The sequence below is a fragment of the Pinus tabuliformis genome, chromosome 4_2, assembly GCF_031772625.1.
Source record: "Pinus tabuliformis cultivar Carrire ecotype Pingquan chromosome 4_2, CPIR1, whole genome shotgun sequence".
NCBI lineage: Eukaryota > Viridiplantae > Streptophyta > Pinopsida > Pinales > Pinaceae > Pinus > Pinus tabuliformis.
In genome coordinates this window covers 1,021,648,133-1,021,675,825 of record NC_142304.1, presented here as the reverse complement: position 1 = coordinate 1,021,675,825, position 27,693 = coordinate 1,021,648,133, and the positions used below count along the sequence as shown (strand labels likewise).

General features: G+C 38.5%; 1 protein-coding gene across 1 annotated transcript in view; it reads left to right on the top strand.

The window, feature by feature from the left end:
* MAP1C (methionine aminopeptidase 1B) overlaps positions 1–27,693 on the top strand; it is a 308,081-nt gene that overhangs the window by 112,998 nt on the left and 167,390 nt on the right. Inside the window, exons 3-6 of the mRNA XM_089424489.1 lie at positions 2,768–3,014; positions 26,492–26,653; positions 26,787–26,828; positions 27,498–27,569. Of these exons, the coding sequence (XP_089280615.1) occupies positions 2,768–3,014; positions 26,492–26,653; positions 26,787–26,828; positions 27,498–27,569 (523 nt within the window). The remainder of the gene's footprint in view (positions 1–2,767; positions 3,015–26,491; positions 26,654–26,786; positions 26,829–27,497; positions 27,570–27,693) is intronic.

Below are 27,693 nucleotides of genomic sequence, written 5' to 3'. Positions count from 1 at the left end.
ACTAGGAACCAAAAATTTCAAATTTCAAATTCATTTTTTCTTCTTTTAAAAGTCTAAATTGGACTTGACTCAAAATATATTTTTCTTTTGACTCTAGCATTTAAAATATGCTTTACAATGATCAATATAAATACATCAAGGGCCAAATATACATTATGAAAACCGACCATAGTTACAAAATTCAACACTATGGATTGTCTCTCGCACTTTTAGGGGTCATGATAATGTCTCAAACGATGAAAACATGTAAACAAATGCAAACCTATTTTTATTTGTTTGCTAAAATATAATCAACAATTTTATGAAAAAACTACAAGGGTTTGAAATTTTCTTGACATAACTTTGAATGGGCACAACAGTCCAGTTTGAAATGTCCTACAAGCTTGTAGATAATATGTAGACTGCTGATGTAGATGCCGAATGCGCCAAACACAGCCCACAAACAGTGGCGAATGAACTCCAAGCCTGCTCTGAATCAACTTTCTTCAGTGTAGCTCTGCAATCTCTAAATGCTTACAGGTGATCGGAAAGAAATGTGTAAGGCAAATAGTGGGGGCATTTTTATATAATTATGAATTAGTGTTTGTTAAGAAGGGGTACCCTTTGATTGTTTCTTGGTTGTGATGGTTTGCTGGTGGGCCAAGGTTCATTTGAGGGCCAGTCTGGATTGGAACTGACCTTTGGTCTGGTCTCGATTGAATGGGTCTCCAATGCAGTTTGAATCCCATTTAGTGTGAACCATTTTGGACTGACAGTTCTGATAAATCCACTCCCATGGTGAAAAACAAGCTCCTTTTAAGATATTATCTTTTTTTTTTTTATAAATGTTTTGATTATTTATTTAAACTTAAGTTTATTTTCTGTTTTTCTTAATAAATTTATAATTTTCTTTGAATTCATTTGGCATGGTATCGGTATGTAGATTTATCTTGTATAAATCTGTCATGTATGTAAATCGGAGACAAATCCTTGTTGGATTCTTGATATATCTGTGTCTAATATGTTTAGACAAAGATGCTGTGTATAACTGAAAAATAATAGCTAAATGATAATAGATGGAGTGAACAAAGGGCATGCTCCAATCCCAGCCAGATTGATAGTGTGGAACGTGTGAAAATTCCTAAATCCAGAATCCCTACTGCAGCAAACTGATGTTACTTCTCCTACTTGTTAATCCATACAAGTTATTTATTGTGTTCTACAGTAAATATCGAAGTAAATACAACTGCAGCATTCACTATTTAAAATAATATGCCGAAACAAGAAACTGAACAAGAAAAAGATACAACACAAGTGACACAGTTGTTTTTGGACAAAAGTCCTTGGAAAAACCCAATGTGGGAAAACCGGTGCAACAGATTTGAGAGTTTTTATTATTATGCAGTAGTAATTTCTGAATACAATCTCTGGATGCCTCGCTGGCTATTCAGTACAGACAATATCACTCGGCAGAAGAAATTAGTGAGATTACCTCACTCTACACTGCAAGTCCCGACTGATCCGACAGCTGAACCAACGAGTCCCCGGCTACCTCTGCATTGCCCCTACGCAGTCACTGTGTGGGCCTGCATCACTGCCTTTGAGGCACTGCGTCACCTCTTTGCTGGATTGATTTTCTCTCAGGAGCTTCGACTTCAGCCCTCCCGGCTCAAAATGTCAAACCCCCAGCAAAATCTCGGACTTCTGCTTGGAAGGCATTGCACTGCTCTATGTGAGCCCTTCCTGGCTCTGCGTCACCCTCACTAGGCACTGCGCTGCCTCCTCTGCATCTTTCTCTGCCTCTCTGCTGCGTATTCTTGGCTCCAGAGAAGATTCTCTAGCCAAAACTATCTCTGCCCCTCTCTGCGTGATCACCACGAAATCACTGCGCTCTCTAGCTCAGCAATTCGATCTGATTGATCAACTCTCTGTGTGTTTTCCAAATGACCCTCAAGCCTCCTTAAATAATCTTCTCGTTGACATTCAACGACACAGATTAGAAGCTAATCAATGGCTGAGATCATTTCTGCTTGATCCTTGTCTTCTTCTAGAAGTTACACTCACAGTTAGTTTAATACCCATTAATTATTTTAATTTCCTAAGTTTAGACTTAGGGACCCATTAAAGATAATTAATCATTTTAATAAAACTGTTTTTGGATGGAATTTCCCAAAACACTTTCTGGGTTCTTTGGAATACATGTGCCCAAGCCTCTGTGCAAAAATTGAGACTTAGAGCACATCTGATGGTACCAGAAATCAACAGAATGTTATTTTTAGCTCTAATGGTTATTTTGATAGCATCGATATGAAGATTTCCTCAATAAGAGTCCATTTTCTGTCTCAAATGTGTACAGTTTGGGCATTACTTATATCCTCAAAGAACTGAAATCTCATGGTTAGGTAATGGGTTTGCATGTTTTGAAGGCTTACTGAAATGAAATCAGTTCACCCTAATCAAACCCTCTGCCTGAGAATTGGGATAATTTTGGAAGGATTAGTATAGAAAGAAAGCTTTTACATAATGACGTTGTGAAACTAAGTGTGGGATAGTGGCTATTATTGCAGTACAATTTGTCTGACTATTGTGCAACTTAATATATTTTGTTGATCAACGAGACACTCTATGGGCATATGCAGTCCAAGTACTGTTATACAATCCTTTTTCAATAACCATTAATTATTCCTAGCCTTTTTCAATATCTATTAATTATTCTGGATTGTATCGAGTCTTTGGAAGTTGAAGGAAATACATCTGTGGCTAAATTCATTGAATGTGTTTTGTGCAGAGCTGTTGAGCAGGGCATGGTAGAGAATCCAGGAAAGATACAGAAACGTCCTCGTTTAAGGCCTGGGAAAGTGCGACCTCGCCTACCTGTGCCTGACCATATCGTAAGGCCACCCTATGTGAACTCCAGTTCTTTGCCTGAGCTTGCAAATGAACCACAGATTCATGATGCTGAGGGAATAGAATGCATGAGAGCTTCATGCGAACTCGCGGCACGTGTCTTAGAGTATGCTGGGACATTAGTCAAGGTGTGCACTAATTCTTAGATTATCATGTTACAGTTTTGTATAATGTTCTGGCATTTTAGATTTGTCATGATTAGGTAATGACTCAGTATATTATGGAATATTTGAAACACGAATGTCAAACATGTTAATCATAATCTTCTCAATTACTGCAAGGAATTTCTTTACTTTTAAAATGAACAGAGTGCCTTTTGAACTCTAGGTAAGTTTTGTTTGGTACTTACATGTATGTTATCTATGCTTTGCTTTTACCAGGAGTGGAGGCTGTATAAATTAAATTCTTTCATTCTTTTTAAACTTTTTGGCTGCTTTCTTGTAGAAGTGAAACCAAAAAAGAAAATAGAGTATCATACTTGCCTCTGTTGTTGGACAGATATTCTATTTGCTGAGAAATTTATGGGTTTTATGTGTCAAATGTTTGGCTGGGTAATAAGTTGGAGTGCAATAGGGAAAAGTAAACTATTCTACCACATAGGAAATTAATATTGGCTGGTAATTTTTTAACATTTATGCTGAAGCAGATTCAACAACTGATATCATTTGATGCAATATTCTTTCTAGAAAAATTAAAACAAACATAGCTGTGAGTTATGGATAGGGAGAAATCCCATTGATCCCTAGATTACTATGTGCTCACCTTTGGAGGGTAGGTTCGGAAAACTGGAATTTTTCCTCCAAATAGAAGAATACTGAAAGGAGCAAACTCTTATCTACGGTGATTTGGGTGGGCAGGAATAGGACTTTTAGCTGTTGAGAATGCTGGAACTCAACTCTTGTGCTTTTGCTAACTGAACCTTGTTAAACTCACATGGATAGTAAACACAATAGGAAAGATAAATCAGTGAGTGTATTTTTATTAACAATAGATATACATTTATAGTACACATATGTGACTCTTGGGATTCAGATCCCAAGGTCTCTTGGACTGCTTTGTCCATTCAACTTCCACGCTAACCCATTAGGATTAGGTGTCCAACATTCCCCCCCTTAATCCGAAGGGTTATGTATGAGTCCAAGAAGAGAGATGTAATACAAAATGTGCAAAAATGCATGGCAGCACTAGGCTGAATGTGCTCTGTGAAATGTTGGTAAAAAGGGCGGTGGTTTAAGGATGACCACCAACACTGGAACGCTTAGTGCAGTTCCCGGAACTCTTCCAAAACTGGCAAGAAACTGAAGTTTTCTGCTAGAGGAAGTGATCCTATTGTTTTAAAGAGGGAAACCTTCAACCATAAAAGGGAGGTCTCACCCCGCATAAAAGGTAAAACTTCAACCTCAAAAGGGAAGTCTCAACCTGTGATGGTTTAAGGATAACCAACAACTCTGGAATGCTTAATGCAATTCCTGAACTCTTCCAAATCTGGCAAGAAGCTGGTGTCTTCTGCTAGAGGAAGTGTTCTCAATCTGTGATGGTTTAAGGATGACCAACAACTCTACAATTCCTGGAATTCTTCCAAAACTGGCAAGAAGCTGGAGTCTTCTGCTAGAGGAAGTGTCCCAGATTGCCAACTGAAGGCATGTTCAGGCATCTTTGTCTCTGGCTACAACTCTGAAACTGGTGTGGCAGGTTGTGGCTCAGGCTCGCTTGATGTGACTTTGAAGCTTGTAGATGACCATCATTTCCCCCCCTGTCAGGTACAAGGTGAGAAGATGGAGAAAACTCAACTGCAAGACTGTTCAATATTCTGGAACAAGTTCTGACATGTGTTTGGAATATCTTCTTGGCTGTTGATGCCCATTGCCAAGAAGCGATCCATCCAAGATGAATCTTTGTTCTTGCAGGACGTTTGTTTTTGAAGCATCTGTGTGAAGAATGGCTAGTTTTATGACAGTGCTTACATGGATGAAGATCAAAACAGTGATCTTTCAAATGGCCAACTCGGTCACAGTGTTGGCATTTCACGATCTGTTGTTGTTGTTGCTGTGGAAGAGGGGCAGAATCTGGAACAGCTGGAGGTGAACTGTCATGAGGAGCAAGTGAACTGTCATGAATGAATCCGGCACTCTGAAACTGAATGGGCTTTGAGTAGTCTGGAATATGAAAGGACAAGTCCTTGTCATATCCAAGACCAGTTCTATGCTTGTTGTGGACAAGCTGTTCCCAAGGTCTGATGATGGGCTTGGGAAGTGCAGACTGAGTTTCTGCATCTGCATGTACACTTGCTACTTTATTGGGTACTGGATCTGAATGAACTTGAACAATATTGACTTGCTGTTTATGGGAGTCTGCTTCATTGTTCTGAATAGAAACAGGTTCAGAATGACTCCTTCGTTTTAATTCTTCTTGCTGCAATTGTGATTCAAGCTGCAAAAACTCTATCTTTTCTTGTGCATATTGTAGACATGTTTGAATGTCTGAAAGAGAGGCTTTGTTAATTTTGACTGTGCTGTCAACAGTGGACTTGATTAGAGTTCTCAATAACTCTAATATTTTTCCAAGCTTAGCCATTTTTCTACACCTTAAAAATCCTCCAAAATCCCACAAAAAAAATGTCAGCTGCTAAATATCTACAAGTTACACAAGAAAGCCCGGTAGCTTAAAGGGAAAAAAACCAACCAACAAATTACTTCAAGAAATTTAGCAGCTGATAGTTCAAGGTATCTTCAATAAGTTGCTCAAGTTCTGCACCAATCAGTGCTTCACAATGTGCTCTAGGATGATACTCCAAGGTCTGCTCAAAATGACTTTGAGAGGCTTTCTCAAGACTATTGTAAATTCTTCTTCAAGGCTTCATCAAGTGCCTTAAAGGATGTATCTATATTACCTCAAAATAGCTTCAACAAATGCTTCAATGATGCTCACCTACAGGACACAATTCAAGTTTCAAGTTACCTGATCCGAGCCTTAATACTTCATTTTTCTTGCAGGTCTTGTCCAAGATCCGAGCTCCTCAAATACCTCTCCACACACTGATCCAGGTGACTGTAATAAAGTCCAAGCTCCTCACAACACAGTTCCAAGGTATATAGGACTGTTCTAAGGTTCTGAGCTTCACAACTGAGCTCCCACAGGTGGCTGCCACTGATCCGTCCTCCTTCAGGTGACTTTTAACAAGGTCTGTTCGTTAATTCCACAGGTGGTTAGAAATATATCAAGATAACAAGTCTGCAACTCTGAGTTCAGAAAGAGTTGCCCAAACAGTAATCTTTTTCTCCTCAGCCTCTTATCTTCTTCAAATCTCCTTCACTGAATTCTTCACCAAAAATTGATGGTTGAAATGAAATGTCCCACAACAGCTTACTGTTTTGGGCGTTACAATCAAAAACAGATTCTGCCCAAGCCGAAGAGGCTCATGGCGCGAAAGGAGGCCGTGGCGACAGAGTCTGTAATATACATTTTTCTTCGCGCTTTCCTACTCAGATTTCTCTGTTATTTCCTTTCAATGCCACCAAAACCGACTCGTCTTATTCTTCTTATTTGCGTCCCATCCTGTGTCACCGCATTCAAAGCATTTTTTTTCTTGCTAATCGAAATTAGTCGAATCTCAAGGTTTTTCGAATTGGAAATCTCAAGGTTTTTTTTGAAACAATTCGGCCCCAATTCGATGAATTTCAAATCAAACCCTAGCTTAATCTCAAACTCGAACAACAAGGTGAATAATTTTTCTATCTGCGCAGGTTCGTTGAAGTTCGACTTTGCAAATGTAATTCAGCAGAGTATAAAAATAAAAACCTGCCCACCCACTCCTTGTGCTTTCGTTTGCCAAGGCTTAAGCCCGTTGCCACCCTATACTAGATTCGTTCCTCCGCGATGCGCGCAAACTCCAGAGCCCCGACGTGGTTTTCTTCCTTTGCCGATGTCGATTTTCTTCCTCCTAACACAATGGCAACGCCCTGGCCTCCGTCCTGCTCATCAATATTGAGTCTCCTCCAAGAACTGTTTGGGGTGGGGGTACACAATAATAGTGGGTTAATGCATTATTCCGCAGCCTCCGCTTCTTTCCAAAATTATCTACCTGTCATAGACCCACATCAATCCATCGGCTTTCACAACTTCCCGAAAGTTTATATTAAAGCCCAATTCTGCATACAAAACCCTTGAAGAGGCAGAGCATGAAAAGCAATGTCTCAGCCAGCATGTCTCAACCAACCAGGTTTGAAAGAACCGACACTGCTTATCACCATCACCGCATACTTCCTCTATTGAGATCCGTGGAGACCTGGGCTCGAATCCCAGCAGCCACACCAGATCCTTGTATTGGGAAGGCGGAGGGATAGTAGACAAAGATGGTATCAAGACAATAGTTAAACATGCATGCTTGGAATCAGGCTCTGGGCAGCAATGGTTGGAATCAGGAATTATCGGAGGCGCTCTGGACAATTTCCAACCACTTAAGAAGTTCTATCCGGTCTACGGTGAAAAGAAATTCGCCATGGGTGATGAAGTATCAGCCTCTGATGTGCACTGTGAACCTGAATTTCTTGATTATGACACCATTGATATTGATACCGAGGCGCAAGAAATATTTAAGCACTCAAAACTCGTATTAGCTGACTACCGATCATTCACGGCCAATGAGAATGGTAACATAGAATCGTCGCCTTGTCTAACCCTAACGGCTCTGTTTTCAATTCATAACCGCCACCGATTCAATGACTTCCAATGAATTTTGCCAAGCCTTCACCCAGTGTTAGAATCAGGAAAATTCTAAAACGATCAACAATGTATCTTTAACGCAGTGTTTTGTCAAGCCGACTCCTGTGCAGCGGTTTGCAGGACGGGATCTCATGGGGTGTGCGCAGACGGGTTCCGGTAAAATTGCAGCCTTCTGTTTCCCTATAATTACAGGAATTATGAGGGGTCAGATTCCTCAGCGTCTCGTGCGGGACGTTTCATGTAACGGAGGCGGAGCTGAATGCGAACATGTGGATTGGCAATAATAACAGCAATCACACTCCGAGAAAAAGGCTCAGAGAATCGGTTCCTGATCAGCTCGGGAATTTTGTTTCTTTTGAAGGCGCCAATGCGAACACCTTACTGAACATGCCACAGTCCAACGACGAAGCGGTTTCCACCGGCCTACGCCTCTGCTTGGAAGGCAATAATACGTTAAAGTCCACCAACGACAGAGAATTTACCGCCTGCAGCAGCAATGCATACTCTTTAAACCACAAACTTCTCGTGGAAATGCAGGCGCCAGAAGAACGATATAGACGAGTACATGAAATCGCAGGGGGAGCGTCTGAGGTCTGTCTGTCTCTCTGTCAATGGGCAACGTAGCAGCGTATGGGAGCCAACGCATGCGCAACATAATTACAGCAAACCAATAGTCATAATTACAGAAAACGTATGGAGCAGAGTGCAGGTAATGTCAGACAGACAGTCTTGAAATAGCCAGAGTCGGGTGCAGCGTATACAGTGCCAGAGGTCAGGTAGGAGAGGCGGCAGATTTCTGGTAGACAATGAATTAATGGAGCGTTACAGGTAATGGGCAGAATTGGCAGGTCTGCACACAGTAAAACGCTTTACAAGGTGACAATTCTGCTGATTAGGAAAAAAGGCAGAACTGACATATATATAGAGACCACAAAACAAGTGGCTCAAATATGAGCAGGGCCAGAATTCGCCTGCTCTGATACCATGTTAAACTCACATGGATAGTAAACACAATAGGAAAGATAAATCAGTGAGTGTATTTTTATTAACAATAGATATACATTTATAGTACACATATGTGACTCTTGGGATTCAGATCCCAAGGTCTCTTGGACTGCTTTGTCCATTCAACTTCCACGCTAACCCATTAGGATTAGGTGTCCAACAAACCTGTTACCCACTTGAAAATGCATGGTTTTGTTTCGCATTTTCAGGGGCGTTGTTCTCTCACTAGCACAACAGAAGATCTTTGGAGTTTAGTGGCAGTTACAGGTTCCAGGGAGACTTGGAGGTCATGCACCTTGTTCTGTTTTGTGCAAGCACCATTTATCTCTAGAGGCAAGAACAAAGATGTGGAGGAATGTTGTTGGTTTTATGGAGTCTTTTTCAATTCCAAAGGCATATTTCACAATGAGAATATATTTGGGCACATTGGACAGGTAGTTGGAAGCATGGTTACATGGCTTATACCACCTTTTGTTGCATGACCAATGGAATGTTGAATCTAACCTTTTGTTCAATCTAACCCATCTTCGCTACGAGTCAGTGTTGCAGAACGCAATCTTCGCTGGGAGCTTAACTTGCATTGTGCGATGACCTTCACTAGGAGGCTGCATCGTCCAAGTGATGATGCCTTTAGCTAACAAAAATTAAAAACCACAGGCAAAACCAATGAATTGCCCATGGAATTCGTCCACAAGTTCTAGTCAACGTCCAATTGAAACAATCAACAAACCAATCAAAGAATCTCATGGATTTTCCTATGGTATTCAGAAGGCAAAAAGGCTATAAAACCCAGAGGAGCTTGATCAACAATGTTTAGGATATTTCGACACATAGGAAATAGTTAAGTATAACTTGGTCTAGTGTAGAGTTAGGTAAAGTGTGTTTCTTTACTATGTACTTTTGTAACTTACAATCCGACGGTCACGATATGTAGTGATCCGACGGTTCATTCTCTCCTCGATATTACGACACTTGATCTGTGGCTTAACACCCGATTGGTCCATGATCTCTATATAAAGAGCATGGAGGGTCATTTGTAGGGTAACCGTTCATGAGAGAATCTTATGTAAATTTTCATTCTTTTATTAATAAATTGCCTAAAGTGGCCGCGTTGGCTCAGGCCGTGAACTGTTTCCCTCTTTGAGGGTTTTAACCATGTCAACAATACTGGTGTATTGATCTGTGATCTGTTTGTGAGCGCTGTCCTGTGGTGTTCTGTCTGAGGAACTTACCATGTAAATTTCTACATGGTATTAGAGCTATTTGAGGGCCACATCCGTTGGTGATCCAAATCTGAAGTCGGATCCGACTGTCGTTTCCTAGACCTACTGTTATTGACTGCTTTCAGGCCAAGAGGACTGCTCTATTGTGTTAGGAGCATCTGTTCCAGTAAGGAAGCCCTTTCGTTTTACGCGAAAAGGTTTCCGGTAGCATTAGCTACGTCATTTTTAAGATCTGGAGGTATACAATGTTTATTTGCAGTTTTTAGTTATTTTCTCTCTGTTTATTTTCAGTCTATTTAGCTCTTTGTTTTTTTTATTACCGGATATATACCTTTCATTTCTGTGTATGCTCTTTGCCCTGCGACTCTGTGCGATTTGGGCAAATCAGAAACAAAAATGAAGGATTTTTCTCATGTGTATGCTCTTTTCCGTCGCGCTTTAGTGTGATCTTGGAAAATCAGAGACATTGAGGAAAATATTTAGTTTCCGGCTAAAGCTAATTTCAAGCTGCAAAGTTTGTTTTTTTTTGTATGTTCGTGTTGGGTTTTGTGTTTTTTGTTTTGTAGGCAAAAAAAGAGCTTTCTCAAGTAAGCACGCACTTCGAAGCTTCAATGACTACAAAAAAAAACCCTTCCTCTTTTCCAAAATTTACTAACCTTCTAATCTAGCTCACTTGGTCGAATGCTACTTTATGAGAATAGAGGTCTTGAGTTCAAGTCTTTCTTTTTGTTGAGCTAATTAGATTATGTTTGGAAAGGGGGCGGACTTTTTTTTAAATATAACATTATCATTCATTTTTGCACATTCTTGCACTTCGTCGACATCTTCAACAACTTTTCTTCAAAAAGCCATAATTTCTTCATCCAGAAGCCATTTTTAGAGCCATTTTTTTTAATCAGCCTAATTTTTCAAGATCATTCCATTGGAACACTTAGTTTCAACATCTATAGCTTCAGTTTCTATTAAAATGGAAAGTCCATGCCAAGTTATTCTTGACAGCACCAACTACTTCCAATGGTGGTCCTACATTGTGGATTTACTTAGAAGTAAAGGTCTTCACAGAATAGCCTCAGGCCAAGAAACCAAACTGAAAGATGAAGATAAGGCAGCCAAATGGGAAAATAGACAAGATCAAGCATGTGGGTTGATAGGGATGTCTATTTCTCCAGGCTTTAGATTCCATATCACAGAACTTGATACTCCTAATGAAGCAATGAAACATATCACTAAAGTTTTTGGAATTAAAAATGAACTTAGAGCCCATCAACTCGAAAATGAGTTGCTTACATTGGACCCCAATAATTTTTCTTCTATTGAAGATTTTTTGTCCAAGTTCAAGACCCTTAGACTTCTCTTGGAAGGTGTTAAGGTTAAGAAAGAAGATGGTAACCTTATCTATTCCATTCTTACTAAGTTGGGACCAGCCTACTCTGTGTTTGTTTCCACCTTCCATTCTACATGAGAAGCCTTCATTTCTCAAGGACAAGACTACAAGTCCCCTTCCTTTGATGCCTTTTGTGATTCTTTAATAAGAGAACAAGAAAAACTCTTACATCTTGGTCTTCTCAATCTTGGAAACTCTTCTAAGAAAGCCTTAGCCGCTCAATAGTAACCAAATTGAAAGAATCCTAAGAAGTCGTATCCTAAAAAGAATGTTCCTAAACCAAACAAGGGTCCTAAGCCATTTCAGTGTCAAAATGAAAAATCATTTCAACAAAATGATAAGGCAAATAATAACAAAGGGAAGAAGACTGATAGACATTGCCACTTTTGTAATCGAGATGGCCACTTAGAATCCAAATGCTTTAAGAAGATGGAAGCCTTGGAAGCAGCAATGAAGAAGCATAACATCCATTTTGAGCACTCAACAACTTCAACTTCATCTTTAGGAATAAAACTTTCTGCATGTGTTTGTCGAGCATATGGGTCTGGATATGCACTAAATGTAGGAATTTACAGGGTAAGTTCCTCAGACAGAACACCAAAGGACACCGCTCACAAACAGATCACAGATCAATACACCAATATTGTTGACGTGGTTAAAACCCTCAGAGAGGGAAACAGTCCACGGCCTGAGCCAACGCGGCCACTTGAGGCAATTTATTAATAAAAGAATGAAAATTTACATAAGCTTATCTCATGAACGGTTACCCTACAAATGACCCTCCATGCTCTTTAAATAGAGATCATGGACCAATTGGGTGTTAAGCCACGGATCAAGTGTTGGTAATACCGAGGAGAGAATGAACCGTTGGTTCATTACATATTGTGACCGTCGAATTGTAAGTTATAGTAAAGAAACACACTTTACCTAACTCTACACTAGACCAAGTTATAGTTAACTATTTCCTATGTGTCGGAATATCCTAACATCCCCCCTTAAGAACAAGTTGGGATAGGATTGAAGGATGTACAAATATGACACAATAGGAGAAGGAAGGAGGCATTAGAGCCTATCCCCCTGTTGACCTCTACTGGTCAACTTCCCATGCAGTACACCCTCTTTTCTTGGCAGAAAGGGGTAGCACCTGAACGACGTGTCCGTGCCAGTCTACAGTCATCAGCAGCTTGATCATTTCAATTGTAAACCCAGTCTGCATGTATGAATTGTAAATAATCTAAGCAGATCAGAGTCATGTATGTAAAATTGCCTAGGTGGACCTAACTTTCTATGATAATCTATGTCCCGGAAGGTTTTTCGTCTCACCGATCCATGGATCGGCAGAGTTTTCCTTCAAACCTGACCCCAAAGCCGGGATGGATTTTGTCATTAGAACTTTAGGAGAATCCTAGTGTGTTAATATGCTAGATTATAGTTGTGTCGCAGAACTGGGTGATTTATGAGGGTCTGTGTTAAGTGGGCTTGTCCCCTTGAGATGTAAGTTGTAAAAGTCATGATGTAATGTGTCTTGAGGGTCGAAAAATGTTTTAAATCCCCTCGTGAGTCCTAAGTCCTAAGTCCTGGGTGATGTTTCCAAAGGTTTAGTTCGATGATCCATTTAAAAAATGAAATAAAATAATAAAATAAATAAAAAATTTAAAAATTTTAAAAAATGAAATAAATAAAAAATAATAATTTTTTTTTTAAAATTTTTAAAATTTTAAAATTTTTAAAATTTTAAAAATAATAATAAAATAATAAATAATAAAAAAATTAAAAATTTAAAAATTTAAAAATTTAAAAATTTAAAAAGTGAAATAAATAAAAAATAATAAAAAATTAAGAAATTTAAAAATTTAATAATAAATAATAAAAAATTTAAAAATTTAAAAATTTAAAAAACGAAATAAATAAAAAATAATAAAAATTTAAAAATTTAAGAAATGAAATAAATAAAAAATAATAAAAAATTTAAAAAATAAAATAAAATAATAAATAAAAAAAATTTAAAAAATTTAAGTGAATAAATCGACGGATGAGATCAAGAGATGTCTTGATCCTCATCAACGGTCGAGATCATTTCTACATGGATCATTCGAACTAGCCGTTGGGATCATTTCCTTTATATAGGGTCTTAGGTGGTCATTTCAGATTGATTCGATCTGTGAGTCTAAGACTGAAGAAGCTCTCTTGTAAATCTGTTTCTGGTTAATAAAGGAAGACTTTGGGGTCCATATCTTGCTGGTGTTACTCTCTTGGAATGCTGTGAGATCATTTCATTTTTTGCATATGTTATTTTCAGCCATTAATATTAGCTTCTTATAGAGTATTGTGAGCACAGGTATCTTGTTCACTTGCTGGGGTTTGGGTGCTGTTAGGGTTTCTGAAGTAATGGCAGGTATCTCCATTACTGTTTGAGATCTAGCAGCATTTTTGCCCTCTTTGTTGACGGTTGTTTTGAGCTGTGCAGAAAACATTTTCTGAAGGGATTTTGTGGGCGTTCGGGGAAGTTCTCGGCTGAACCAGCCAACTCCCGCAAGCATTTTTTGCTGAGCCCAGTTGGATTTGATCCTGGGTCTATCATTCGGTTTATTTATTTGATTTGCATGAGAAATTTTCTGAAGTTCTTCACAGTGACAAATCTGAAATTTTCGTTTCGTTAAAATATTTCCGTTCTTATTGCTGAATCTGGCTGTTAAGGGGCCAAATCTGTAAATTAATCAGTTGTCTTAGGGTTTCAATTTTCTCTGATCTAGGGTTTCAAATTTTTTGCTTTATGCAGTTTTTATCAGGGTTTAGGGTTTCATTTTATCACATAAAAAATTTGGAAAATCATTTCTGCCAGTTTCAGTTGTTTTTCATGTTATATCTTAAGATCTGAATTTTTCAAGTCGAGATGCGAATATGATATCTAGTTAATGGTCTAGGATTCTCGTGGTGGTTTAAAGCATTTATCTTTTTTCAAAATTCTTAGTCGCTGGATATCGTTTGGTTATGTGATTTCGCTGATACCTTTTGATGACAAATGATTGCTGTTCACGGTTTATTTTTCTATATCTAACAAGTAATTATTTTAACAATAATCTCTTAAGGCACTGGTCTGCTCAATTAATCAAATCATTTTAGTGCTTTTTATATCGTATCTCGTGTTTCCCAACCAACTGGTCGACAGTTGGTCTCATCATCTCACAGGGACTACCCCCCTTAGCCGCGGGAGACAGGCTTAAAATGGAGGGATCGGGGATCAGAGTGACAGCCCCCGTTCTGAGCGTTGTCGTGTCAATCCGCGCGACAACACCCCCCTTAGTGACAACTTCCTGAACTTCAACCATAATCGAAGTTTAGTAAACTTCGCCTCTGTGAGAGCCTTTGTAAAGATGTCTGCAACTTGATCATTTGTTGAACAATATTGCACTTCAAGAACATGGTCGTGAATGAGCTTTCTGATGAAGTGCATGTGTAATTCAATTTGTTTGCTGTGCTGATGTTGGACTAGATCATTGCATAGTTGAATGTCACCTTGATTATCACCCCAAAGTGTAGTCGGATGCTACTGTTGAAAGCCAAATTCTGACAGGATCTGATGAAGCCACAGGGCTTCCTTACTAGCTTCTATGACACCACGATACTCTGCTTCTACCGAAGAAAGAGAAATGACACTTTGTTTCTTGCAAGCCCATGTAATAGGTCCTCAACGAAGAGTAAATACATAACTTGCAGTAGACTTCCGATCATCAGGGTCACCAGCCCAATCAGAATCAGTGAAACCAACCAATAGAGGAGATGCTTCTACACTGTAATGAATCCCAAACTGAACTGTAACTCGAACATAACAAAGTATTCTTTTCAGTGTTGTGAAAATCGCGATTTTTATACGAAAAAATTGCTGGTATTTTTTTTTGTCGATTTTTATTGAAAATATCGCGATAAAACTTAAAAAATCACCAGGGGTCGCGACAACATAGTTCTATAACGTTTTTTTTGTGTTTTTTCATGCAATTTTTTTTTGAAAGAAACAAATAATTTTTGAGTGGGGCAGCTTAATGATCAAGTCTAGGCCCTAATATGGATATGCTATTCATGGTAATGTTAAATTCTTAAAGTAAAAGTGACATTCTCCTTAATCTTCATTTTCATCCTTTTACTTAAATTTTTAACATTACCATGAAATGACTCAGGATGTTTGAGAGTGGTTCCAGCCTCATTGGATTTCATATGGAGAAAGTAGAATTTTAGATTTCATTTAAAATCCAGCAGACTTATCAGTTTTTCAGGATTTCAGGATTGGGAGATTGTAATGTTTTCAGGTGACACCACCTGCCCGGGCTACCCCTGCCACTAGTAGAGGACGTGGTCTACCTCCTATAGCTCCTACTTCTAGTTCTTCAGCTTCTAGAGCACATCAGACTCCACTGCCATCTCAACCAGCACAAGCACCAGCATCTACATCTAGAGGGAAAGGGAAAGCTGTGGCATTTTCTCGCAAGAGGGGCAGAGGAAATAAATAGGATTAGACTTTCATTTTATTGTATCTGACATTATGACATGATGAGATACATTATCATATTTTTTGTTGATATTTTGAGGTTGAGTTGGGACTTAGGAGTCAGGACTTACTATTCAGGACATGATTCAAGGTTATGTCTGATTTTAGCGCTAGAAATGATATTAAACATCTTATATATTAGTTTTTTTTATCATATTTATGTGTCAATGTATTTATTTTATGTTGTAGATGGTTTAGATATTAAAAAAATTGAAAAAAAATGAAAAAAATGAATATTTTTGTACCAAACGATTTTTTCCCGATTTTTTCTGATTTTTTCCCGATTTTTCCCGATTTGTTCCCGCGCCGATTTAATCCCGATCACGATTTTCACAACTTTGATTCTTTTAGCTGCTTTCCAATGACTTCCATGTGGGTTTTGCGTAAACCGAGCAATAAGGCCAACAACAAAGGAAAGGTCAGGATGAGTATGGGTCAGATACAAAAGTTTTCCTACAAGTTGATGGTATAAGGTAGCATCAACTTCAGGGGAAGTACAAGTGACTGAAAGTTTGGCTCCAGATTGAAAGGGAGAAGGGTCTGGCTTACAGTCTTCCATGTGAAAATGGCATAGAAGATCACATGCATAATTGGACTGGGAAAGGGAAATACCTTCCTTGGATTGCAAGACTTGAAGACCAAGAAAATAATGTAAGTGTCCTAAGTTTGTCATTTCAAATTTCTTTTTAAGGCTGGACTTCACATGGTTTATAAGGTTGGGATCACTACTAGTAAGGATAAGATCATCAACATAAAGAACAAGAATGGTAAGAAACTTGCCCACTTTCTTGGTGTAGACAGTATTGCCAGAATGACACCTAGAAACTCGAGTTTCTAAAAGAAAGCTATCCATTTTGGCGTACCAATCTTGAGGGGCTTGATTGAGACCATAAAGGGATTTCTTAAGCCGACATACAAGGCTAAAGACTGTTTGTATAAAGCCAGTAGGTTGTTCCATATATATTCCTTCATGCAAGTCTCCATGCAAGAAGGCAGATTTAACATCCATCTAATGGACTTCCCACTTCAAAGAGGTAGCGAGGGAAAGAACAAGGCGGATAGAGTTCATTTTGGCAACAGGGGAGAAGGTTTCAGTATAGTCAATGCCTTCAACTTGTGAAAAACCCTTAGCAATAAGACGAGCTTTATGTTTATCAACTTTTCCATCTAGTCCATACTTGGTTCTGTAAACCCATTTGCATCTAACAAGTTTTTGTCCCTTTAGAAGGGGAACAAGATCCCATGTATCATTTGCCAATAATGAACGATATTCTTCATTCATAGCTGCGTCCCAATTTGGATGGCATGAAGCTTCTGCAAAGGTGTCAGGATCATAATTAGCTGAAGCTTGAGCTAGTAAAGAAGAGGCTCTATCGAACTAAGAACGTGTATGTCGCCAATCTGTAGGATCACCGACAAGAGCACTTGCTGCATCTTGAGTAGCACGGACCCATTTTGGAAGCTGAGGAGCTGAAGGAGGATCCTAAGAAGGTGGGGGAGGATTGTCATCCTCGCTGTCATCATCTGAAAAAGAAATATTTTCAGAAGTAGAAGGGATAAAGAGAGGTGGCACATCCGCCGAACTAGGCTCGTAGGCCAAATATTTTCAGTAAACTTTACATCTCTTCTAATGATAACATTTTTGGACTTAAGTGGAATAAGTCTGTATCCTTTGACATCTTCAGAATATCCAACAAAAATACATTTTTCACTCTTAGGTTCTAAAGCTTTATTTTTCTCATCTGAAATATGGCCCATGCTTCACTTCCAAAAACACGAAAGTGACTTATATCTGGTTTAATTGAGCTCCATGCTTCTTCTAGAGTGATATTCTTTAAAACCTTAGTAGGAGTGCGATTTATTATGTAATGTGCATAGTTAATTGCTTCTGCCCAAAAATTAAGACTAAGTCCTTTAGATTGAAGCATACAATTAGCCCTTTCCTTTAAGGTGCGATTTTTCCTTTCAGTTACACCATTTTGTTGTGGAGTGTATGGAACAATATGTTGCATTTGAATTCCATTCTCAGTGCAAAAGTTGATGAATTTGTTGTTAACATATTCTCCGCCATTATCAGATCTTAGCTTAAGAATTTGATGTCCAGATTGTTTTTCAACAAAGGCCTTAAAGGCCAAGAACATGTCAAATACTTCACTCTTGAGTTTTAAGAAGTATACCTATGTGCGTCTCGAGAAATCATCAATGAAAGTTAAGAAATACTTGTAGCTAGAGAATGAAACAACCAGAAGTGGACCACATAAATCACTATGCACAAGCTGTAAATGGGTTGAGGCATGCCAAGAGGCACGTTTTTCAAAACTATCCCGATGATGTTTTCCAAGTACACATCCGGAACAAACACCATCTCTGCAAGATACCATTGGAAGACCTGTCACCATATTTTCTTTACATAGATTCTGAAGGGAGCGATAGTTTAAGTGACCAAATCGCTCATGCCAAAGTTTGGTCACTTCATCATTATGAGCAACAAATACTGAGGGAATATTTGATGACCCAAAGTTGTTAAACTTATACAACCTTGTAGAATCATCAGCAATGCCAGTAGCTAAAATTTGTCTAGGATCTCTTAGGTCCTTAATTACAACATCGTGAGGTGAAAATTCAATTACTTTACATTCACCTGAATGAGTTATCTGATATACAGATAGAAGGTTGCAGGATAAGGTTGGAACACATAATACATCATTGAATTGACCATTATCTATATGAACAGTTTCAATCCCTACAACATTAAGAGATCTATCATCACCAACATATATATTTTTGGTGTTACAATCATTTAAAGAAGAAAACATGGCTTTGTTTTTGGCCATGTGATAAGAAGCTCTAGAATCAATGAGCCACTCATGAGAATGAGAAGAACATACATTTAGGGCATATCCAGACCGAGATGCTTGAAAACCACATGAAAGTCATTGGAAAGAAGCTAAAAGAATACTTCGTTATGTTCAAGTTACAATTCAGTTTGGGATTCATTATAGTGCAGAAGCATCTCCTCTATTGGTTGGTTTCACTGATTCTGATTGGGCTAGTGACCCTGATGATCGGAAGTCTACTGCAGGTTATGTGTTCACTCTTGGTTCAGGACCTATTACATGGGCTTGCAAGAAACAAAGTGCCATTTCTCTTTCTTTGGCAGAGGCAAAGTATCGTGGTGCTGTAGAAGCTAGTAAGGAAGCCCTGTGGCTTCGTCAGATCCTGTCAGAGTTTGGATTTCAACAACAACATCCGACTACACTTTGGTGTGATAATCGAAGTGCCATTCAACTATGCAAAGATCCAGTCCAACATCAGCGCAGCAAACACATTGAACTGCACATGCACTTCATCAGAAACCTCATTCACGACCATGTTCTTGAAGTGCAATATTGTTCAACAGATGATCAAGTTGCAGACATCTTTTCAAAGGCTCTCATAGAGGCGAAGTTTACTAAACTTCGATTTATGGTTGGAGTTCAAGAAGTTGTCACTAGGGGGGATAGGCTCTAATGCCTCCTTCCTTTTCCTATTGTGTCATATTTGCACATCCTTCAATCCTATCCCAAGTTGTTCTTAAAGGGGGATGTTAGGATATTCTGACACATAGGAAATAGTCAAGTATAACTTGGTCTAGTGTAGAGTTAGGTAAAGTGTGTTTCTTTACTATGTACTTTTGTAACTTACAATCCGACGGTTACGATATGTAGTGATCCGACGGTTTATTCTCTTCTCGGTATTACCGACACTTGATTCGTGGCTTAACACCCGATTGGTCCATGATCTCTATTTAAAGAGCATGGAGGATCATTTGTAGGGTAACCGTTCATAAGAGAAGCTTATGTAAATTTTCATTATTTTATTGATAAATTGCTTGAAGTGGCCGCGTTGGCTTAGGTCGTGGACTATTTCCCTCTTTGAGGGTTTTAACCACGTTAACATTACTGGTGTATTGATCTGTGATCTGTTTGTGAGCAGTGTGCTTTGGTGTTCTGTTTGAGGAACTTACCCTGTAAATTCCTACACAATGTGTGCAATCGATGAGTTGAGTTTGCTTTGTCTAGCAATAGGTATTTGCACCAGTGGGCATAGGTTAAGCGATCTCAAGGTTTAGAAATCTGATGATATGGTAAGTTGTTAAAATTGGCAACTAGGGCAAAACTTCATGTGGGTCATCTTATTCATGGCTGATAATATTTTTATTAGATTCCTCTCGTCGAGAGGTGTATTGATATAAAGATCATCCGATTCCGATAAGTATTCATGGAGATATGAATTTATTTTGATTATGGAATTATTATCAAGCCGACCTACAACTCATCTAGGCTCAGAAGCCTAACAGTCGCATCTATTCAAACACCAACATTGTGTATAAATACGGAAGACTTTTCCTCATTTTGACTCACTCATCTCATCACACCTCTCTCTCTCTCTACTGCGCAGAAAAGAGTCTCTTCTCTACTGCGCAGAAAAGGGTCTCTCCCTCACACATGTGAAGCCGGAAGCTGCTGAAACTGAAGTTGCAACTGCAGAAATAAAGATTGACCTACGTGGACTAGAAGATCTCCTCATCTGAACTGTGCTGTAGGTTCATCTGAACCTTCTCTGAAAGCCGCAACTTTTGGTGGTGGAATCAAGTCAATCTGACGGACGGTTTGCAAGATATCGACTGCCCTAGTTTGAAGCCAGAAGTTGCTGAAACTGAAGCTGCAACTGCAGAATTAAAGATTGACCTACATGGACTAGAAGATATCCTCATCTGAATTGCGCTGTAGGTTCATCTAAACCTCCTTTGAAAGCCACAACTTTTGGTGGTGGAATCAAGTCAATCTGACGAACGGTTTGCAAGATATCAACTGCCCTAGTTTGAAGTCGGAAGCTGCTGAAACTGAAGCGACAACTGCAGAAGTAAAGTTTGATCTGCGTGGACTAGAATATCTCCTCATTTGAACTACGCTGTAGGTTCATCTGAACCTCCTCTGGGAGTTGCAACTTTTGGTGGTGGAATCAAGCTGATCCGATGGTCGGTTTGTGAGATATCGTCTGCCCTAGTTTGATGATGAAGCCGCTAATGCTGATGCTGCTGATCTAGGGTTTGCTACTGCTGATATGAATCAGATTTATTGTACTATTTCTCTCTGTTGAATTATTGAAGATAAAAGAAGATTTGATCAAAGGGTTTCCCCACACATTATGGGGTTTGTCCCTGGCTAGCCACCACATCTTGTGTCTCTTGTCTTGGCTTGTTTTCTGTCGATCGTTTAATGTTCTATCTGCACTTTACTTTATGTACATGTGATTGATAATCTATGAAATATAATAAGGAAAAGAAGTAAACTGTTATAAGCATAGAACATACCATAACTTAACATAAGTATTATCTCGACTTATGTGATTATCAATGATCTGATATTATCTCACCTGTGGGCAAGTCTCGATTTGTTATTCAATTCTAAATCTTTGAGGAGTGAATATGAATGCAATGATTGTATGTATGAGCTCACAGACAACACAATTTCCTTGGATAAATAGAGGTTCCATATCTCTGAATTTTTAATTTGTCAATGCATGTCATGTTTTTATCAGAGATTTCGTTTATATGAGCACTGAAATCCCTATAATCTTGTGCGCACACAAATAATGTGCAAGAGAGGACTTTACAGATTTTTCTTCATTACAAAGAGTATAGATCTAAAGGGACAAAGATATAATAATGTTTGCACGGTGAAGGTAGGAGTGCTTTTTTTTTGCAGAGCATTATTTTGCTGGAGTCTACTCATCGATCCAAATGTGTGCACTAGTAGCTCAGTTTTGAGTGAATGAAGGATGAATGTTTTCCATGAGTTTACATTGACTTATCTTTAGTGTTAGCGCTTGAAATTTCACCTCAGGCTGAGAAAGGCAAACTCCAAGGCAACATCAAACCACTTAGCCTCGTAGCTAGCCCTACGGGGCAGGAGAGGGCTCTCTCCGGTATATCTCGGTAAAGACCTTCAACAGGCGAGATAACCAATAAGGAAACACTGATTTTACGCTAGTAAACTGATAAAAAAGGTTTGAATTGGAAATTTTAAGATTTTGGTGGAAAGTTGGGGAAAGGCAATTTTGGGTGCGGGGATTGGACACAGTTTTTGCAGGGGGTTCTTTGGGGCAAGGTAGGAGACAGTATTGATGCCTTTGATAGAGGTGGATGGATGAGAATGACCGGTGAGGAGTTAAGGAGAGCAAGCAATAACCTTGAATTCCCCTTAAACGGTTGAAAACATTGATATTAAGCAAACTTAAAAGCAGAGCATGACAGTCATGAATTCTACTTTAACACTTCATTTCCCTAATTTGCAGAAGGAAAAATAAGGAAATGATTCACATAACACACTTACAAGTACAAAGAGAAACACACCATCAATACATGTAACCACAGGAATCCCAAAAAGGACTGCAAAACCCTGGTCTTTCTTCCTTTGCCAAAATTACAGAGATACAATGAGTAATACAATAGAGCTTTCTCCCTCAAGAGTCCAACCCTCTAACCCCTGAAAATAACTAAGAAAATACATAATATAGGCAAGCTAACACCTTTCCTTGCCTCTAGGGGTCGAGCTCATCCTTCTAGGAGCTGTTTCAACCAATTCTAAACTGAGCACTAAAATCTAAGCAGTCAAAACAACTTGCCTCTATAAGCTAGGAAACCAATTCATTCATTAAATGTTTGCTATTTCATGAATGAATCTTCTAGAGTAGGTAAATAAGTGTCATGTCAACATGAAAATACATAAATTACATCAAAGAGGGTGAAAAATCCCATCACAAGTCAAAACTGGTCAAAGCTGGGCGAATTCCTGAGCTGTAGATGAATTCCTGTGAAAACTGCCCAACGGGTCGCGCCCTCTTCCTGAACGGGTCGCGCTACTTTGGAGCTGATTTTGAGGTACTTCCAGGTGTCCAAATGAGGCAAAAGTGGGCTTGTTGGAAAGGTCTGGATGTCTACTTTCCAACCCAAGTGGAATTTCTGAATTTGGTGGTCATTTGCCCCTCCAAAATTGCAATCTCCCAAGACTGCTTCCTGTGTGTCAAAAAGGTGGCAGAAAGTCATTTTTTGCTTGTTTTTTGACTTTCTGGAGGCCCAAAACTTGGTGAAATTTCTTGGCAATGGCTGAGCAAGTGTATCTTTGCATGACAAATCCAAAAATGCTGAGTTTTCCCAAAAAGGAGTTGCCCAACGAAAGGTAGAGAAAACCTGTGTTTGGCACAAAAAATTCACAATTGACAAAATTTTCTCCAAATTTCTTGAAATTTGGGCTGGGAGTCCCCAATAAAGTACCATGCTCAGTCAAATAGGCTTTGGCCAAAATTTGGAGTGGATCGGGCCTTTTCCGTGGTTTTAGTGCCTTGGCCAACCTCCTTGGATCTGGCGATTGTAATTTTGACATTTCTCTAAAACCATGACACCTGTGCAAAAAGTGAAGGAGGTTTTTCTTCTTTGGCATGTTGTGGACAAAAACCTCTCTCAGTTTTCCAAAATTCATCTTTGATTGCTCTGAAACATCTTTTGAGTGAAACTTATCCCGATGTGTGGAACAAGGGATTTTGCCGAAATGAAGCGAAATGAAGGGGATAAGGGGCTTCTAAATTCTTGGGGAAATTTTTGGGAGTGGGGAGGGATGTTAGGAAGCAGGGGAAAGTGGAATCGCGGAGATCGAGTGAGGAGAAGGGGTCCAAAAGGGCAAAACACAGGCCAAACCTAGAAAATTGCCAAGTTGTAGCTAGAAACTAGGGTTTGTGCAAAAATGAGGAATTTGGGGGATATCAGTGATGAGAAGCATTTGATAAGGTATATGAAGGATAGGAGAAGGTGTATGAACATCTGGATACAAGTTTTGCCGATGATTTGACTGTCCAAGAGAAATTGCTTTCAAAACCCTAAGAGAGGGAAATGACCTTGCCTAGGTGCAACTTAAGCATGAACAAGATGTAAAATGACTCATTAGACACTGAGATGATAATGAAAACCCTATGAATGATGATAGACTTAGCTGAATAGTAACATAGATTGGCGTTTGGGCAATTTTGGAAGGAGTGAAAGCAAACCCTAGACCTAATGCCTAGTGACCAAATTTTGCTTGAAAACTCTTTGAAATGACAAAATTTGACCTTGACACTCTGAGACCACTTTGTAAGAGCATATTTGATCACTGGAGGAAGGCTGGAAAGACTGACACTAACATTTAGTACGGAGGGCGAAGACCTATACACTTGATTTAGTGACTGAATAATGTCATGATAGAATGCAGGAGTTGAAAAAATATAATGATAATATTGTTACTCGATTTGCTGCTGAGGGTATGCATCGACAAGAGTTCTCATTTTATGACCTATAGATTTGCATTATTTTGCAAAGGTTGAGCACACAAAATAGAGTTTGATTGTTAGGTTCAAAATTAACAAGATCTGTGTAATACCATTGCTTGTCTTGCAGAGCGGATGAATGTAGATTTGATGACTGAGTATTGTGTATGTAGGAGTCAGTGACAAAATTTCATTTCACAGGGTTTGCTCTTGAATTTAATCCTGTTATCTGAGCTTGTTTTTCTTGTATGACTGAGTCTAATTGGATGAGATGGATTGATGTCATTTGTATTGAGTTGTTGTGTCTTTGGATCAATGATGGTTTAGTGTTATGAGGGCACTTTATTATTTGAGGATAGAGTACATGCAGGGATCCATGGCCAGAGAAAGATTGCAGAAGGTTACATAAGTATGTGACTATGATTGTTTTGCAGAGACTATTTCTCATTGTTTTGGAGAAAGGTTTGATGGAGGTTTTGCAGTGGTTCCTTGATTGCAGGGATTGAAATCCATTAGTGTCAAAAACCTATTTGACAGAACTTGCTGCTGCTTGTCTTAATTGACCATCATGTATTAATGATCTTGAATTGAAAGGCTTGCAAAAAAAGTTTTTGGCATTGTTTACAGAGGTATTTGGTTGTAGTTGGTTGCTACATTTTGCAGAGATCAGTGTATTACTCACCAAGGGCAGAGATCTTGAGTATTTCACATGATAGTATTGTGACACCTGCAGTAATTATGCTGCTGCTTGTCATTTGATGCTAGAATGCAGGATTTTTGTTAGTTGTTTGCTGTGGACAGAGTTTTGATTTAGAAAATATTGAAGACAATGTTGACACTGTAGGTTTGCAAGTGCTATGATGATGCTACTTTGAGATGATTGTTGTTGGTATATGATTTGCAGAGATAGAAGGGAAGGCCTTCAGTGCTTCACTCATTGTGAAAAGTATAGTGTACTGGTTGATGTATTGAGTCATTAGGGTTTTGGCAGAAATTTTATATTGATTGATGTCCTAAACTGCCATGGTTAAAGTGAGGTTGATATGATGCATTGTTGCTATAAGCTTGATGTATGGTGCGTCTTGTCATTAGGGTTTGGCATTGGCTAAGTGAGAGAGTGTTGTTGATGTTGATTTTGGAACAATAAAATGGCATTCATGCTATGAGAGAGGGTTTTGTATTGTTTTGTTGCTGATTGTCAAGGATGTATTAATCAATATGTTTGACATTTGTTATCATTATCGCTTTTTGATGAATAAGATGGCCTGGTGAGGCTTGATGTTGAGATTGGCTACTAGGGTTTGCTATTGGATGCACAGGTTATTGCGACTGATTTTGTACAGTGAATGGCTGATTACTATGATGGTCCATCAGCTGATTTGTTATTGCGGAGAGAGTTTTGTTGACAATTGAGCAGAGAGATTTGTTGTAGAGAGGTTTTGGTACTTGTTATTTAGATTGAGCAGAGTGGTATATGTGGGTCTAGTTTGAAAATTGGATGAAACATGGCCTACAAGATTTGGTTTGTGTTTGAGTTAGGTGGATCCAATGTGAAATATTTTGAAATGTGGTCCACAAAGGAATATGAGGGTTGGAGCCTTCAATGAGGGAGTAGTAGTTTCCTTCCAGTGGTGGCCGGTAAATTTGATGAGGGAGTAGTAGCTTCCTTCTAGTGGTAGCTGAAGAAACAAGATGAGGTGGTAGCCTCCAACAAGTAGGAGCTTGCGCACCGGTAACAGTCTACACTATTGCAAGATGTAATAAGAGATTTTCTTAATAATAAGAAGAAGACAGAGATGACAACGGTGGTTTTTCTCAGTTGGGTTTTCCACCTAAAAATCCGATGTCCCTATGTGTTGATGACGTGTTGCATTCTTATGGTTTATATATCCTTATGTTAATGTTTAAATACTGGTCATGGTTTACTGCATATGTCTAGACCTACTGCATAATATGTTATTAATGAAATGATGGTTCAGTTAACATTGAAAATAAAAGTATAAACAAAGTAAAATTTGATGTGGCACGAAATAATGATTCACCCCCTCCCCCCCTCTCTCAGTATTTCTAATAAAAACATCATTGACCATTCTTTCTCTGTTTTTTCCCCCGAAAGTAGCAACATCTAGGATGTACTCACTGCATTTTTCCAAAATAATTCATTAAGTAATGGCTAACACTGAAAAGTCCTCTGGTTAATACTTATCCTTTATTTAGTTTGTGTTATTCTTTTGTTTGAGAAGATAAAGTCAAACTGTAAAATAAGGTTTATAACATTTTTTTCTTGTAATCTTTCTTTCTCCAGACTATGTTTTTTTCATTTAGTTATAAGCCATGGTTTGTTTTTTTTTTTGCCAACTGATAGTTTTCTGAGGCTTCCTCCAGCCATCAGTAACGACAGATGAAATTGACAAAGCTGTCCACAAAATGATCATTGATTCTGGGGCGTATCCCTCCCCCCTTGGCTATGGCGGCTTTCCAAAAAGCGTATGCACATCTGTCAATGAGTGTCTGTGTCATGGGATACCTGATTCTCGTCAGTTACAGGTTCTATATCTTATCTAACATCATCTTTTCTCCATTATCACTGTTACAATTCTAAGAACTTAATAGTTGATGCAAATGGACTTATATTCAGAATGACTGACTTTAATGTCGAACTGTGACTTTTTAACTGCAGCATGGCGACATTATAAATATTGATGTAACTGTCTATTTGAATGTAAGTGTTTGTTTTCTCACTTAATCTAGTTAGGTTATTATCTGCAGAATGTATAAACAAGATTATAGCTGACCTTTGGAAACATAAATCTTGAAGAGATAAATTTGTTATGATTGATATACTAGCCACTTTAATTGCAATGATCTGAGTTACATATTAGAATTTAGCCATTGCCGTGGATATGGTCAACATTAGAAGATGGAATTGTAACTAATTGAAAACATGATATTGTTTACTTACCTAGAAGAACCAAAAATGTGTGTTCTATAATCTGTTAGAAATTGTAATTTATTTGCTTCATTTCCTATCCATCTTTGAACATAACTTGGATTTACATGAGTCATGGATGAAAATGTGTAATGTATAAACAAGATTACAGCTGACCTTTGGAAAAATATAACGTGAAAAGGAAAGCCTTGTTATGGTTGATATACTAGCCACTTTGATGGATATGGTGAACATTACATGAGGGAATAGTAACTAATGGAAAATGTGATTTTGTTTGGTTACCTGGGAAAACCAACAATGTGTGTTTTATAATCTGTTAGAAATTATAATGTGTTTTACTTCATTACCTGTATCTTTGAATATTACTTAGATTTACATGAGTCATCTACAAAAATGTGTAATGTAATACTCATGATCTAGGCATTGCATACATTCCTGTAGGGGTACCATGGTGATACATCAAGAACTTTCTTATGTGGAAATGTTGATGATGAAGCTAAGCGACTTGTAAAGGTAAAATTTCATAGTCCATCTAGAAATTGCAGATGCATTTGATTGAGGAAATTTATGTTCACCACGATGTGGATATGTTTTGATGTGCCTGCATGTATTATTGTCGTAGGCTGTATTGTGTGGA